Raw genomic sequence first — 17,594 nt, 5'->3', positions numbered from 1 at the left:
TTAAACTTCCGAAGTTGAAGGCACCAAAATGTTTCTGTTGCCGTCTTCATTTTGTATTTTATTTCAGTTTAGATACCTTATGCTGCGGTGGGATCATGGTACGTAGTGTTATTCAGCTTGTGTTGTTAGGATTGTATCTATCCAGGGAGGCTTTGCATGTGAGGAACCATAAATGGCTATACCTTTCTAAGTCTGAGCAGGAATTTTTTTGTTTAAATACCCCAAGGATGTGTAAAAAAAAAAAAAACCCAGCAGTCGGCAGCAAGTGCGTGGAACATGTTGAAGCTTCATGGTGGAGCGTGTTGAAGATTCACAGTGGAGGAAAATGAGCTTTTTCCTACAAAAAGTCATAGTTAGATGAGACAGCAATGAGGAAAGCCTATGGACTGAGACTTCTCTGTGCTCAGTGGTTTCTGTATGGCGTTCAGTATCAGGCTGTGCACATCAGGAAAGGTAACGGGGTGTGCTGTTTTTGGGCATGCCCAAACAGCCTTGTATCAGTGTTTGTTTGCCTCTTAAACATCATTGGCGGTTTGGCCATCTTATGTCACCAGAAGTTTATTCATTTATTTATAATCCATTGACCAGAGAGGTCCCATTGAGATGACAAAACAAATTCTCCGGGATCGTGTAAGACTACGGAAATAAAAGTTTCTATTACATACCAAAGATATTTTCAGTAGCGTTAATGGTACATAAAGAAGGTATATATACAGCTACAGGATCAGCTTAATAGCCAATTTTGCTGTTAAGCAATCTTGTTGTAAACAATCTTGACCTCCTGTCCACGCCGTGTTGCCCTTTGGCAGTGTCTGTACTGGCCGTGGATGAGTACGAGGTGCTGCAGGAGGATCTGGACCTCGAGAAGGTTCTGCGGAGAGAGGCGGAGAGCTTTGCTCGGGAGGTAAAGCTGTCACGCTCGTCAACACATCCGTGCTTTTTGGCATTTTGTATTTTTGTCACACGTTGAAAATTGTCGTCCCACTCTCTTTGCTCTGTAGAAGACGGAGTCAGAGTTGCGTAACTCAAAACGAATAGAAGTTAATGGTAATTAAAACAAAACTATCAACTCATCATGCCCCTTAAGCAATATTCCTACACTATGAGGCTGGAAACTGCAGACAATCGGTCTTAGAGCTATTCGCTAAATATTTAAGAACCATATAGCTAAACAGAGAAAATTTATTTGTGGTCATTTTTTTAAATAGAGATATTCGGTTATTTCAGAACATGGCAATATACATATATAAAAAAACTAGTGTACATTGTAGTTAGTGTAATGCAATTATGACACCATTTATGTTACCTGCTTTGAAATCGGGGCTGCATTTACATAAATATTTAACATATTTCTTGTCATATTTCCAGACATGTCTACAGCTTCTTTGCTCTAATCAGCCACCTCTGACACTCAATTCATTATATGCGTCCATCAATCATTTTTTAACCTTTGGTCTTTCTCTCTGGACCTTTCCTCTGCACTCAGTTCTAATAAAATTTACTCTAGTGCAGCTTCTTGTCGCTCTAGAACCACTCATAAATTCAATATATATAAGGTTCGAATAGTTAATGAGATGCGTGCGTGTATGCATTATATGTACTGTACTGTATATATGTGTATAACAGCACTCCATATGTAAGGCATACATTAAAGTGTGACACTGCCTTTTTCCAGTATTCAATCTGAAAATTGACATTTTATAAATATTTGATATATTTAGTCAAATTTTAGTTTTTTTTTTGTTATCTTCTTGCTACCACTTCTTAACACCGAGCCACCCTGGTCCAGGTGCACCAGGACGGCTCAGTGTGTCTGTGCTAGTTTCCTGGAGTAATTGCATGGGATTGAAAACGTTCCTGCAGATGTTGGTGGAGCAGAGGAAGTTGAACAGACAGAGCCAGATTCTGCTGCAGAGCGCGTCGCCTGACGAAGCCCTGCAGGAGGCCTTGCGTGAGGTGTCCAGGCTCACCCAGGCCCTGGAGACGCAGCGGCTGGAACACCAAAAACAGGTACCGCCGCTCAAAGGACACCTGACTTTACACAACGCTACAGCGCGCACACTTGAGGTCCAGTCAGCCGTTGTTATCTCAACGCTATATTTATGTCGATGCTTATTTTCTTGCGTAGTGCAAATGGCTGATGTTATAATGGCAATAATGACAACAATTTTCTCATCTTTATTTTTTTTTCTTTTCACAACTAATGCACAAGACGGATTGCAATAATTGCGTGGTTATTTACCAGTATTTACAAATACACAGCAAGCACAGTTTGGCTATTGTCAGAGGTTACATCATATTCTTTTTAGCGAGCATTCTCTAGCAGTTATATTCTTGTTATGTAGCCTTTTATGGTTTCATAATGATTCTGATGCACCGCATATGCAAGTGTGAGTTTATATATAGACTTATATTAAAAGTGGGATTGCTGATCTTCTTACAAATGGGGAAAGCAGAGAACCATGGCCTCTTCTTAAAGATGTATGTACACACTATTAGAGGAGTATAAACAAAGACTGACACCATTCCAGTGCTACTTATCCAATTAACACCAAGTAAGCTATTTGTACCTTTGTGTTAGTACTTTTATCAGGCTACTTCCTGTTTGACTTTGGAAAGAAAATGTGGTCATACTCACCATACATCACCATAACTGTTTTAACAGCTTTTTCTGTAAGTGTAGCTGATGTCAGTCGAGAAAATGTGAATTAAAATTCTCTCTATGGCCTGAACTGTTTGTATGTATGTTTGATTGAATTGCAGTGGTAGAGAGTTGTACTTCATTGTCTTAGAGGGATACTAGGATTTATCATCAAATCCCTGATTAATCCAACATGGATATATTGTGTGACAACTTCTCACACAGAAATGTCTGCATTATGGATTCACTGGGAAATGTACACACCAGGACAGGAAACTGTGGGAGCACGTTTGCATTGACTGTATCTGTTAATTAATGAGTTGCCATTGCCAACTGGCCAACATAATCTATTTAAGGAAGGCTAATGTAAAATGTAAATGTAAAAATGAAAATATATATAAAAAAACTGATAAATTAAATTTCACTCATTGCTGCAGCCTCTGCCTTCAGAGTGCAGACAAGCACCTGTTCTGACTGATGTCAGATATTGTTCTGACTGATGTCAGCTGTTTCTCCTGTTCTGTATCATACGATAGATGTATACAGTGCTTTCATATTTTTTTATTGTGTGTATAGTTGTAACAGCCAGCCTTTTGATCAAATGGTGATGTAGGGTGGTATGAAAAGGTTTGGTGACTGCAAAATCAAAACTTGTTTCAGCTTTTGATAAAATATCGAATATACAAGCATCCAGTTGCAATCATTCAGTAGACTGTAATCTAATCCCTATTTCTGAGAATATCATTTGTAAAATCATTTGTGAAGACAGTTATCGGGAAAAAAGGTTTCCTTCTGTATTTTGCAATCAGAAATGTTTCCTCATTTGCTCCTGTAATTACCATTTCAAAGGTTTTAATATTTATTATTCTTTGTGTTGTTGGAAAAAGCTACTCGAATGCATCATGTGATACACACACATTTTGTCCTGTCTTACAAATATGTAAGTTGCTCAAGAGCATGTCTGTTCTTCGTGTGCTTTGTGTTATATGCTGTCAGAGAAGACTTTTTGTCTGCAGTATATGCCTGCGCTGTGTATTTGCTGTTTGTTGTGCTTTCATCTGTGTGCTGTGCTGTGCTGTGCTGTGCACTGCTGTCAGATAAGAACTGCTTGTGATACTGTGTCTGCTCGTCGTGTGTGTGACGGGAGTTGGCTGTTATTTTGTGTGTGTGCTTGTCATTTGTGTCGTTTGTCATCAGACGGGAGTTGGTTGTTATTGTGTGTGTGTGTGGGCTGTTGTTTGTGTCTATGTCACCAGACAGGGGTTGGTTGTTATTTAGTTTGTGTGGAGGTGTTTGTGTCTGTCATCAGACGGGAGTTGGTTGTTATTGTGTTTGTGTGGTGCTGACAGGAGTTGGTTGTTATTGTGTTTGTGTGGTGCGGACGGGAGTTGGTTGTTATTTAGTTTGTGTTAGCGGGTTTGTCTGTAGCATTCAGACGGAAACGAGCTGTGCTTTTGTTTGCGCGCTGTGCGCTCGCTGTGCGCGGTCAGGTGACGGAGCTGGAGGGGACGCTGCAGGGCTCGGTGCTGAGGCGGGAGGTGGAGGCCCTGCAGCGGCAGGCGCAGCTGCTGGAGGAGGAGAAGAAGGAGTGCGAGGAGAGGTGTGCCAAGGCCCAGGTGCAGGCCAAAGACCTGCGCTTCACAGGTGAGCCTCTGCCTGCGCTTCACAGGTGAGCCTCTGCCTGCGCTTCACAGGTGAGCCTCTGCCTGCGCTTCACAGGTGAGCCTCTACCTGCGCTTCACAGGTGAGCCTGTACCTGCGCTTCACAGGTGAGCCTCTGCCTGCGCTTCACAGGTGAGCCTCTGTCTGCAGCCTCGTCTGCGCTTCACCTGCGTAGGTGAGCCTCTGCTGGCTTCACAGGTGAGCCTCTGCCTGCGCTTCACAGGTGAGCCTCTGCCTGGGCTTCACAGGTGAGCCTCTACCTGCGCTCTACTGGCACAGGCACAATGCCTTTCAGAGGGTGTCTGTGGTAGTGCCCGCTCTTCTGAATTTGAAGAGGACATTGATATGAGGACAAATATTATTGGGGTCCCCAAATGGCAAGAAAATTAAAAATGAGGGACCAAAACTGAGCAAAAAAAGAAAAATAGATAAGTTGCCGATGCATATCAACTATTGCCAGTAATTTAACCTTTTAATTCTGGGTTTTCACGTATAATTTGCAGTGGAGGAGCTGCAGAAGAAGCTGCAGCAGGCGGTCAATGCTCCGTCCGGTCCAGCCCCTCCACCTCCACCTCCACCCCCACCCCCTCCTCCACCACCACCACCCTCTACCTCCAACCCCCTCAGGTGAGGTCTCCGTGCGAAATTCCCAGGCCTTCAACATTTCGGTTTATTGTCGCAGTGTTGCTTTTAAAAAAATCTTTCCCGCTCCCAGTCACGCCAGTGTTTTGAGTGCTCAATCTAACGGTTTGACACACGGCCCCCCCCCCCTCGCCCCCCCCCCCCTTCTTTTTGTCACAGCTCCCTTCTGTCAATGATCCGCAAGAGAAGGCAGATCGCCAATGACCTTCCTCTAGTCGCGCAGGACTCCCCCATGAAGGATGACGGTACTGTCATTCTTTTCAACAAATAACCTACTTGTGGGTGATTTTTTTTTGGGGGGCTCTAAGTAACTTTAGATTTTAATTTTTCACTTTATCATAATTCCTTTTCCCCTCACTGAACAGCCGCTTGGTTCATAACGAAAACTAAGAAATTAATCACATTTTATCGCTGACTGAAATGTGTTGCTAAAAGTTAACAATTCTGGGAGTAGATCAAAGAAAGGCTGAAATGAAGATGTCTGAACGGTCTTTATTCCCTGGTCATTATTGGTGATAATTCAGATGATATGCGGCACACCAATATTCAGAAGAAAGTTATGAACATGTCATTTTCAATGTGCAAACATCATTTTATTTGTCCATGCATCAAATGTCTGGTTTGGGAGATCTCACTTTAAAATGTGAAACAAAGTTCCATTGCATTTTACTTTTAATCAACTGGAAGTTGGGAAATAGCTTTGCAAAGAAAGCAAGGGCCTTATCCAAGGTAATGTTTTCTCTCATGAAAAACATTAATACAGCTACCATCCCTGTGTGAAAATTTAATTTAATATGGAAATACTGAATAGCATGCATTTTAATTTTTCTGTCATGTTTGGTTTTGGTACTAAAAGATGCAGGATATAGCTATAGTTTGACTCCTGTTGTCTCTGTCATTAAGTATAGACCTTGAATAATGTTTTTGCTGGTACATTAGTCTTCTTTTTTAATACGGTATTACATAGTTAAAGAGCTATCCTTCACATAGATAATAAGGCTTTGAATATCAGAGACCCCAGTTAGACCTCTAAAAAGTAGTGTACCTTCTGAATGTGAGGGTCATCAGAAATGAACCTTGCAAATATTACTTGGCTTAAATGAAAAGTTTAAAACATATCAGGAATGAATTGAACTCTTTCTAAGGGAATCGCACATTACGTTGACATTCAGGACAAGTATAGGACTGGTTCTCCTATTGAGACAGCTGTATGCTATCTGTGTCCAAGCAAACAGTTTACCCTGGGTTTAAAATAGTGAAAGACCATTTGTCAGGGAAAAGAATGCATTTTTTATTTTACAGTAAACATGTTTTCTTGCTTCCTGTGTAGGTCTCATTATCAAACGGCTTTTTTCTGTCTGTGTTTACTGGGCAGGGAGTAAGGATTTGGACATCAGGGCGCAGGCTGTGGACGAGATGATGCAGAGGATTAAAAAGGGAGTTCAGCTCCGACCTGTCAGCCCGTCCAACAGAGCCAGACAAACACAGGTAACCCCCCCCCCCCCCAAAAGAAAAAATTAATGAATATATAGATCATGTACATAATTTCACTCAAAGTTATCAAACCCGTGTTTTGTAGTTGTTCCAATGACCTTGATATGCACTTTTGTACATCGCTTTGGATAAAAGCATCTGCTAAATGAATGTAATGTAATGTATTGTCCATTCATTGTTTTTTGCTGACTCAGCTGTCATGCATTACCCACTGTCATGGTGTGTTTCAGTAAGTAGCTCAGCTCATGAAATGATGATGAAATCAGATGTTCTGATGTCTGATGCTCTGCGCCATATTGGAACATAGCCTAATTTCTCAGTTTTGAAGAAGCCAGATGTTTTCATCTGGACGGGAGTCTGGTGCAGGTGGTGGCTGGTTGTTCCTCTGTGCTGTTTGATTAAAATATCTGGTGTTTGTTTTTTTTTATAAACAGAAAGAGAAGGTGGCCCCCGATTCTGCCATTCAGGAGCTAAAAGGAATTCTGGTAATAAATACATACGTAAATAAATAAAATGTTGATGGAATTGTTTATGATTTGATCCTGTTTTTTTTCATCAATTTAAAAAAATTAAGATGGACATGAGAGAAAAATGAAAAGTTACGACGCATAAAGATTTTACACCAGACAATGCAAAGGAAGAAATATATGGTGCATAATCCTTAAATATAAAAATGAACCTTGCATGTGCTCCCACTGTATGCTGAAAAATATATATTTTGGCGTATATTTCCTCCTGTTGTAAATACAACGTAAAATAATAACTCCATTTTGAGTGTTTGCATCGTGAATACTGTTTCAGAGTTGCATGTTTGCCCAAGCTCCCAGCTCTGATGTGCTTTTGTGAATACCCCTGTGCTCGCAGTGGAGAGCGTGACTCGGAGCAAGGGGCATTTTTTTTACGGGTTAGCCCCGAAGCCTTTGTTGAGCGCGCGGGGTGTCCTCTTTGTGGGCCTCGTGCAGGACACGTTCAGAAGGCCCACCCCTGGCCAGTACAAAGCGGAGGCTCCGGCGGGGGCCGGGGAGACGGAGCTGGAGAGGGTCCTGCAGAGACGACGCCGCTGCGCCCCCGAGACCGCCGCGGACGGCCGTGAGTTCCTCTCTCTCCGCTTGAACCGCCTCCCCCCCCCCCCAGCGCCGCCGCCGCCGCCGCCGCCCCCCGTGCGCGGGACGGGGCGCCTACCCCCCGCGGTCCCGTCCGCTACGCGCTTCTCAGAGCCAGGGGGGTTACAGCAGTCTCAGAACGCGCAGTACAGCAGCCAGCCAGCGGGGCCGGCCGGGGAGGAGGTGTAATGGAGGTCCGGGCGGGTGTGTGTGTTTTTCCGCAGTCCTTTTTAAAAAGCCGCTGTTTACGCGTGTGTTTGTCACAAACCAACGGCGGGAAGCTTATCGCCTCGGTTACGTTGTTCCGGGCGAGCCGTCACACCTCGCCGGTCAGACGGAAAGCCTGGCGGAACGCGGGGCAGCTGATGCGACTGCTTTTTTTTTACCGAAAGAAGAATCGATGTATTAATTTAATTTAATGGAGAAATACGATTGACCACTTTTAAGCAGCGACACGTCGCATTTAGATTGTCCTAATATTTAGCTTAAAATTAAAATGATGGTATTACTGATCATCAGTTTGAATTTATATTGTGTAAATGCATTATCACTGTCAAACTGTAGCAGTGCAACATTATCTAGTTCATGCTTTGCAGATCAATGAGTAATATGCCTTTCCCCTGCGTATGATGGTGTGGTCGTTGGCAGCTGAGTGCAAGGTACTTTACTTTATGTTCACTGAATATTTCATATGCGCAGAGTTTTATGTTCTGGTTCTCGGTATGATTCGAGAATGCAGTACTTGAGCTGCATATTAATTTTAAGAGCGGATGAATACTAGGCCAATGAAATCCATGTACGTGAGAATATGAAAGAACTAAAAAAAAATTAAAAAAAAAGAAAATAGTTTGATGTTGATTTAATGATTTTGTGTCGGAAGGCTATAAATGGATATGACAGCATTGTACAACAGAACTGAAAAAAGAGGGTTTAGTTTGCTTTGGCCTGGATGGCAATGCAGCACATTTGCTTTTAATCTCATTGAAAGTTCCCCCAGTGTCAGGGCACAAGTTCACCAACCCAGAAGTGTCAATCATCCTGCTCCGGGGCAAGAAGAATACATTCATAATGGCCTTGAATGGTAGTTTAAGAAAAATATTTTATTATGTATTTCTGATTATGTTCTGGATGGTTTTACCATGATTTAAGTGTTTATAAGTATTTATTAGAGTCCGATATGCAGGTGTGTAGTGTGCATAAGGGGTGGGTGTCTCCTCCAACTATTACCTGTTAAAGTTTAATAAAGCATGAAGAATTTATACTGTGCTGCTGCAGTTTTTGCAAATCTCTCAAGCTACTGTACATACATTCTGTACTGGGCTTGTGGCAGGTTAACTGATTTTCATCTCGCAGTGTTTGACGTTCCGGTTGTTTGTCATGCCAGAGCAGTCCGATCACGTGAGAAGGCAGATGGCTCTCTGGCGTTCCTTTGGGTGCAGCGCATTTCCCTCATGTTGTTGACTTATTTAATGGCTGTTAAAATAAATTAGCGGCTTACTGATGAAAGAGGAAAACAGGGCCCTGTCTGATATGTTACAGGCTAATGTGGATGAAATTATAAACCTTTCACAGGTTGCCCTATCAGATCCGAGATGCGATGGTAAAAAACGAAACGAAATTTTACATCACGGATTCATGAGGCCCTGCGTTGAAATCGCCATTTGTGATGAACAGATTGTGAAGTGTTTCTACTATAGTGGAATGTCCTGATGACGCCTGACTGGTTTGTGTGTGTGTGTGCGTGTTTGTGTGCGTGCATCCGTGCATGCACTTTGGCGTGTGTGTTTCTGTGTGTGTGTGTGTGTGTGTGCACGTGCACGTTGGTGTGTGTGTGTGAATTAATTTGAGAGTAGATATTAGGCATCATTGATTTCACAGTGTGCATATGTAAATAGCCACTACCGTTTGCATAACCCAGTCTACATGAACCCAACTATTTCAGAACAGGCCACATCTTAGACATGATAGTACGACGGAAGCATGTATGTCACGCCAATCTGCCAAATGTGAGAAAATGTCACATATAAGTGCTTTTGTGGAGAAATGGGAAGGGGCACATCGGAGCGTAGGTAGGGTGAGGAAGACTACAGGGACACGGCGGGGCGAAGGAGGGATCTGTGCAGAAAATGCAGAGACGTGACCCACTTACTGAAAGGCGCAGACCTGGAATTTTTTTTTTTTTTTTTTTCCTCGAGTCGGGATTAAATGCTAATGTCCTCTCGGGCAAGTTCGGCAATCAGCAACACGAACGTGCCAGACCGCGCGAAGAATGAAAGAACGTTTAGTGCTGAATAAACATCGAGGATGAACTGATGTCGAATTGAACCCGGGCCCCCGCGTGGGAAATTAAAGCGCTGCAGAAAGGAGAACTGAACTTTTGTGAAGGTCGTTGGTTCCTGCGGTTTTATTGCCTTACATTAGACGCTGCCTGTGCTGGACGTTTGAGTTCATTTCAGTGTGGCAGCGAAGCTTGGGAACAGAACGTGTTATGCCAGCTAAATTGGTTCTCAACCAGCTACTTTGATTTCCTAGATTTAATTTTTTTTTTTTGCAAATAGCACAAATTATCTGGTCACCTGTATCTGGTGGGTACCCGTGTGGGCATTTCAGACCACTGCTTTAGTTATGGAGCAGCTGGTTTTGATATGCAACTGAGAAAATCCATCTGACCCAGGGCATAGCGAAGGTTTATCTTACTAAAGTATTTTTCTCCGTATGGTTCAAGTGTCATGCTGTTTGTCCAGTGAATATGGAGAAGACCATTTCTGTCTGCGCCGTGGATTTTATACAGTATGACGTCATATGGCGCAAATTTAATGGCCCTGAATTTCAGTGATTTTATTAAGTGCCATCAAGTTTCCCATTTATTTTATGGCAAATTTCAGACAAATTGAGCAGTCGTATGATTTCTCCGGTTGAGATTTGGTTGAATGACTTAATTCCCATGTAGCACCATGTAATAACATGAGTGGTTCAAAATGTTATTTTTACACTACACTCTCACTGTTATAGTTGTTAATGTATGAACATTCATGTAAAAGGTTTTAAGTTACAACAATTGTTGTCCATTATTTCACACTTTATTTTTTTATGTTTCATTTTTGTAGCAGCTAGCCATCTTTTTTTCGGGAACATTATGGTTCTTCTGATATTGTCTTCAATGTAATTATCTATTTTTCCATTTCCCTCATAATTTATTTTTTAATTTTTTTATTCTTTTTTGGTAGCCAGCTAGTGCTAAATGTGATCAATAAGTGTCTTACCAACCAATTAGCAATCCCTTAATTATTAAAACAAAAGCACAATTGACAATGTCAGTTTCCATATCATTTTTTTCTGTTCCTTACAAGGATTCTCAGTTCAGTCATGCTAACTTTCATTCAGGTCTTTCCTCATTTATCCTCAAAGCTGGAAGGCTACAAAATAGTTAACACTAAATATGATACATAAGACATTTATCTAGCTAAATTACCCACTACAATCTAGCTATAAGGTATGTCTGTTGTTTCCTTGTTGATTTAAAATTGAGTCATCTTGAAATATAACCGTGGTCTTGGCATATTTCACATATCATGTATATATTTTATAATTTCAGGTTCATTTGTCATTTTTCTCTGGTTATGTATTATTAATGCACGTTATGTAGCAATCCCATGTCCCGTAGGCTTTAGTGAAGTATTTCGGTGTCATACCGCCATGCATATTTAATAGGCTACCGGTCCATTTACACTTATGTGCTCATCCATGCGAAAACGCCCATTGATAAAGCCATTTTACAACTGGTCAAAATGACAGCTGTTATTTTTTTTACCTAAGGAGGGTTACGTCTCCAGGGTTCTGCATGGAGAAGGGAGGTATGAGAGCGACCAAAGCAAAGCCCCTTTGTGAGTTTTGACACTATATGGCAACCGCCTTCGAAGCAGCGGCGCTAGCCACTTGGGGCTAGCACGTCTAGCGTTCACGGCTGCCGCATTCGCCGCTGTGAATTTCGGGAGCTCTGTCGTCATGGCCGCCTCCTGGTTTTCGGCGCAGGTTCGGAGGCCGCCCCGAACCCGTTCCCGAGCAGCGTGCTGGACGTGAGCCGCGTGAAGAGGACCCAGCCCCCGTCCCAAACCCCGCAGGAGCCCGGCGGGCCGGACCTCACCCCTCCGTGAGTACCGCCGGCCGCCACCTGTCCCTGAGAGTTATCCGTGTCATTTCCTGTTGGGCTGCTTGTGGTTAGCAGCCATTTTCTCTGCTCTTTAATGCTACTATAGCATCACAGCAGTTTGCGGTAATATTCACAAGGCCGTGATGGCATGCGCCATTTTGTCTTATTTGCACCTGATTTCCGACCCTCTGCATGCGCTTGGGAAACTGGATGAGGCGCACATTGACACACCATCCGCGGGCTTTCGGCTAGCTTTGCGCACCCCTCCCAGTGCGGTGTATACCCCTGACCATTTGCCCTGACTGGGACAAGCTGTGCCACACACAAACAGGACTTGGCTTCGACAGACATACAGTGGGGGGGGCACAGGCCTGGGACACATTCTGGGTTCCGCATCTGTCCTGGACACTCCAGCCTCTCTCTCATTCGCTGGCTTCAGTCCAATCAGTTTTGTGACATCGGGTTACAGATGATGCAACATTACCAGCATGCAGCCCCGTGTAAGAATGCATGATTGCAAAGAAACCACATATATTCTTATGGATTTGAAGGGGGAACGTTTTTGCAGAAACAAACTACCCTGCAGCCCAGTGTTCCATAAAACCAAATCCGCACGTAAAAAGCCCCGTGGGCATCAGAAAGTTTTGAACGCCTGGGCGCCCCGCCCGAACCTGGGAGAGCTTGCGTAACCAGCGGCAGCTTTTTTCCGCTGCGCTCGGATCTGAGGACGAAGTGCGCCCGCACCGCTTTCAGGAGAGAGCCGGAGGTGCAGGCAAAATGACCGCCCCTCGGACAGCGCGTCAGAGAGGCCGGAGGTGAAAAGCTTTACCGGCGCGCCACTCCACAGTTTTAAAATAACAGGTCTAAATGAACCGATAAAATGAGTAAAGGTGTGCGTGTGTGTGTGTATGTGTGTGTGCGTGTGTGTTTTTGTCGGTTGCGAGCATATTCAAAGGTGACATTCCCCATCAGGCAGTTGGAGATACCCGCTCCCTTATTTTGGATAACGAGTGTTATCCAAAATAAGGCGTGCGGGGTGTACTGCTGCGGGTTTAAAAGGTCGGGGGGTCAAGCCGCTGGCGGTTTTTCCGTCGCGCTGGAATTGGATTGGGGATCAAATGGCGGCTCCGAAAAACGGAGCGGGGGAAAGCTGGCCATTTTGGTTTTCGGCTTCCAGCTGAAACGAACGAACAGGTGATTTTTTTTGTTTTTTTTTTTTTTCGGTCGGAGGTGAAGAGGGGGGACGCAGGGGAACAGGAGTGGGGTCGGCGCGCCATTGTCGAAAAGCTAATTGGAGCTTTGGGCCGCGTTTGTCGTTTGAGGCGCAATTTCCAGCCAGAGCCCCCGCTCCAGGTGAAAGGGGTTAAATCCCGGGAGATTGCAGAGGAAATTCAATTCCGATCCACCCCCCCCTCGTTCCCCCCACCCCACCCCACCCCACCCCACCCTCCCCTCGGGCTGGTTAAATGTGCGAATGGCATTCCTGCATGGGCTTCGCTTGGGGAATAAGGTGTTACAACCGAACAAGGCGAAGGAGGCGATGGGGGTAGCGGGGGGGTGCTGGTGCTCTGGGTTCCCGCGTCGGTTGTCCGAGATTGCGGTGCCAGGCTGTTTCCCCACAATCAGTGGCTTCGCTGACTTGCTTTAAATACGTGTGGGGGGTGGGGGGGGTGGGGCAAAGATGGCTAAAGAGGAAGGAAGGGCAAACCACGTCAAAGCTTTCTTCCTCCACTAAACTTATTTCACAGCTAATTTGTCCCTGACAATGGTCCTAGAGCCCAGAAGCCAGAGGAATAGTGTTAGTGGGGATTATTAGCGGACTAAGGACTAGGAAATGACTGATTGCGTTCTGACAAAGTTTTTTTTTTTTTTTTAACCCTTCGTTTCCTGAAGGGAAGCGATGCAGGTGAGGCTGAGGGAGGGCGATGTTGGGGACGGTAGCCTGTTGCTGGGAGGCGGGGGTCGTGTGTGAGCTCAGCTCCACACAGGAGAGCTTACATACAGACGGCCGATCAGAAGAGATTTGCAGCCCCGGTTTACATGGACCTCTCCTGTTCTCAGGAGGATGCGTCCGTCTCGCTGCTCTCAGCTCTGTCACGAGTACGACAAAACGTATCTCAAATATACTTTCAGCGCTTCGTCTTTCCGTCACACTGACACCACCCATTTCCAGGCTGCTATATCGCTTCACACCAGTTAGAAGAAATAAATAAGAAATACACAGTCACGAATGACGATTCATCAACAAATGAATTTTGACTTGAATTGTATTTCTATCAACCGAACTATGGTAATCTAAATTAAATACTATGAGGATTTAGGCCAATTGAAATTTTGTTGTAGTGTCATCATTTGTTCATTTGTTTGCGTATGTATTTGAGTGACAAATGATTGCGACCAAATTATAGCCACAGTCGAGAGTGAGGAAATCCTCGGTTTCCTGTGATTCTTGACGCGACTCTCCTTTGCGCAGCTAATGTTTTCTCATATTCGGTGCTTGCGGTCCCAAGAATTTGGGATTATATAGGTGTGCCACACTCGTAGTCCTGTGTGTTGTCGTTTTAGCGACTGAGCTAAAGGTGAAACGGAGTAAATTACACGCCCGATTCTCTCTCTCTCTCTCTCTGGGTGCACACTGTGCAGGAGGCCGGTGTTGATCGCTCGCGTTGATTGACAGGTAGTAAACACTCTGTCAATCCGAGCGCGCGGGACAAGACCACACAATTATCAGGAGCTGTGGCCGCTTTCTTGTGCCTCTTTCCCTTCCCCCCCCCGTCCCCCCGTGCCCCCATCCAAGCACGGCCGTTCCAGAGCAGCTGCTGTTCACTATTAGCCGATACAACGCGAAAGGATCAGCAATTAGGAAGTGCCTTTTTTTTTCCCCCCCCCTTCCAGCGGGAAACACTTAATTTAGCATATTTTGTATTTTGTTCGCCATTTCGTTTGTTTTCCGAGCGGAGTAATTGCCTCGCGGGGAGCCGGTGGCCCGCCGCCGCTGGAGTGGCCCTCCTTTACCCACAGTCCTCTGCGTCTGACGCACGTGCTGATTGGAGGACTTTCGCCCCTCGCCGCTCGGCATTCCCCCCGCGTCCGCAGCTGAAGGCGCACGCGGCGCCGATCTGGGGATCGATGTCCTTGCCGCAGACACTGCGGAGCCGCTGCCGTAAATATTAAAAACCAATATCCAATTTACAGGCGCCGAAAAGGATTGGTGCCGTTTTATAATAATGGAGCTGAGAAATAGGCACGGCCTCAGTCTCCATCACACATGATTAATGTCATTTTTATGCTTATATATATATATATATATATATATATATATAACAGTACACATACACACACACACACATACATACACACATACATACACAATACAAAGTAGTCCATGTATGTAAATGTTGTTTGAACTAGAATTTTTTTGCTTCAGTCTGACTCATGATTGTAATTCAGTTTCTTTTTCTTGTTCATGATTTGCAATGCTGTTACCCAGCTACAATAATTTTCGATAAAACATGAAATACACAGCTTTCAGAATGTCCGCCAGATCTGCATAAATAATATTGTCAAGCAGGTAGATTTTTTTTTTTACAGGATTCATTCAAAATATATTTTTCTTTCTTTCATTCCTGTGCTGATTTTTTTTCTTTCATTTATTTAAAAAGCAAGAAAACTATTTCTGACAGAATTTTAAATTCATTTCAGAAGGAGAAATTGCCTGTGGAAATGGAGGACAGATGGAATTCTTGATATCTTTATATTTTAATGATGGGAATTGGTCATATTTTCCTTTATTTTCCTGTTTTATTCTTGGTGGATGGGTGCAGTTACAATTTTACATCGCTTAAACACTTTTGCTTCTTTTGCTTTAACACTATGCTTTCAGTCCTGTAACTGTTGAAAAGGAGGTATGACTCTGCATGTATATGCTTGTATACCATAAATAACAACATTTGAATTCATGCCGACCTTTTGCCGAAACTCAAGATGTTTAAATTGAATGGTGAAACCACCACAGATCCAGGGCAGAACCGCGACTCCCCAAACATAAACGGTCCCCCACGGCTAAAGCCAAAAACCGCACCCTACCGCATCATGCCCTGACACGTGCACCCCCGTTTTATTTGGGTGAAAAAGGAGCCCTGAATGAGTTAGCCCTAAAACCTCCCGTTCCCCTCTCAGTAACACACCCATACCTGCGCAGAGCCTCCCTCTATCAATGGGAACATCTCGCTGTGCACTCTTCCCCCAAAGGGCAAGTGCTTCTGTAAAGGTTGGGCCATTTGCAAAAGACGGTGGTGACTGGTGACCAAACGTCTTTAAATACCAACAAGGATGAATAAGAGGAAAATAAAATTTCAAAAAAGATTTGTACAAAAGAAACTCTTGTCAAGCTTACCCAGTCAGACAAAAGGTGAAGTTCGTTTCATTTGAATACTTTTACAAAAACTCTAAACGGTCGGGCTGAGTGATACCTCGTTAATGATGCATGTGACTGTTCTTTAATTAAACTTGAATCAGAGTGACTGAAAACAGGAACGACAGAGACAGCTGCTTCATTATGATGAAGCATAAATAACGATTAGGGCTTCTTTTCCGATCTCCCCCCCCTCCCACGCCCAGCCCAGCTGTGTGTGTTCCTCACAGCGTCTTTCTAAAGCACAAAAAGCAGCCCACCGGTTCTGTGGCACACAGTACAACAACAGTCCCGCCCGGGACACAGACACGCAGGGGGGGGACACTGTAACTGGGGACCAGTGCGATCTCTTTCTTTCTTTTTCCCCCCCTCACAAAGCTTAAATTGCTTCCTTGGAGAACTCTGTATAGTCGAGAGAGGGGCGGGGGGCGAGGATGTGACACGTTATTGAGCGTCCCGCACAATGAGATCGCTTGTTTGGGTGACGTCGCTCATGAAGGCGCTATTTTGGCGTCCCCCTTTCCTGGCGGCCCCTTCAGAGGTGACCCGAAGACGGTTTCAGACCCTGAAGAGTTTCCCGAAATAAAACTTGCGTCTAATTGTGTAGGGAGTATGGAATTATATTACAATAACACCGATAAAAAGCAATACAGCAATAACACCCCGACCCAACCCAACCTACCCACCCCTTCATTTAAAAAAAATTTTTTCTTTTTTTTGGAGAATTACCGTGTTGGTAGCAAGCGTCCCTCTGAATGTGCATCACACAAAAGGGCAGCTGAGATGCTAACAATGAGCCCGCTAAAGAAATACTCTCTCCCGCAGAAATTCACTATTGAAATACTGTCTTTTAAAAGGGTCATTGGGAATTGCTTAGTTATACAGGGTTTTTTTTTTCCTCTTCCTTTCCCCAGACTGATTCCTTATGCGTCCTTATGTGTCTTCCTCATTCAGCTTATGACTGGTGCTACTCTTTATTATGCCCTCACTGTTTAATTGGAAGGTTAGTGCTGGCAAACAAAATAGGCATATCTTTTTTTTTTTTTTCCTCTTCTCCAAACAGGTTTTCAGGGAGTAACGTTTTGGGCAAACACAGTTTAACATTCGATATATCTAGTGACAGAATTACGTCGAGCCAGACCAGTGGTGTAATTAGATAGCGGTGCAGTTTGTAAACTGCTTCTGTCCAACACAAATACGCAAACGGCCCCCACCATCCACAGCCCCCTCAATCCCACACATTATATTCAGAATGGATTACTTGATTCCAGTTTCACAAAACCCACGTGAACTGTTACAGCTAGCTACCCTTCCCTCCCTACCTTTTCAGAAATGTATGTGATAACTGTGTTTATTAACAAAATAATTATACAGCTGAGAAAGAGCACCAGTTTTTTCTTTCTTTCTATTTTTAGCTTCCATTCACTGTAATCTGTGTAATATTATTTGACAACATAAGCATGTCCCCAAGGGACATTATTTAATTAA

The 17,594-nt window shown here is 44.0% G+C and overlaps 1 protein-coding gene across 3 annotated transcripts in view; it reads left to right on the top strand.

The window, feature by feature from the left end:
- shtn1 (shootin 1) overlaps nucleotides 1-17,594 on the top strand; it is a 40,715-nt gene that overhangs the window by 21,013 nt on the left and 2,108 nt on the right. For all 3 annotated transcript variants that reach the window (XM_064317727.1, XM_064317728.1, XM_064317726.1), the window contains exons 8-16: nucleotides 810-904; nucleotides 1,864-2,010; nucleotides 4,132-4,285; nucleotides 4,807-4,930; nucleotides 5,105-5,190; nucleotides 6,321-6,433; nucleotides 6,874-6,924; nucleotides 7,402-7,528; nucleotides 11,575-11,692. In XM_064317727.1, coding sequence (XP_064173797.1) covers nucleotides 810-904; nucleotides 1,864-2,010; nucleotides 4,132-4,285; nucleotides 4,807-4,930; nucleotides 5,105-5,190; nucleotides 6,321-6,433; nucleotides 6,874-6,924; nucleotides 7,402-7,528; nucleotides 11,575-11,692 — 1,015 coding nt within the window. The remainder of the gene's footprint in view (nucleotides 1-809; nucleotides 905-1,863; nucleotides 2,011-4,131; nucleotides 4,286-4,806; nucleotides 4,931-5,104; nucleotides 5,191-6,320; nucleotides 6,434-6,873; nucleotides 6,925-7,401; nucleotides 7,529-11,574; nucleotides 11,693-17,594) is intronic.

Source organism: Anguilla rostrata, chromosome 18 (genome assembly GCF_018555375.3).
Source record: "Anguilla rostrata isolate EN2019 chromosome 18, ASM1855537v3, whole genome shotgun sequence".
NCBI classification, from domain to species: Eukaryota; Metazoa; Chordata; class Actinopteri; order Anguilliformes; family Anguillidae; genus Anguilla; species Anguilla rostrata.
The sequence above is the reverse complement of the archived record's forward strand: the minus strand, read 5'-3'. Positions and strand labels throughout refer to the sequence as shown.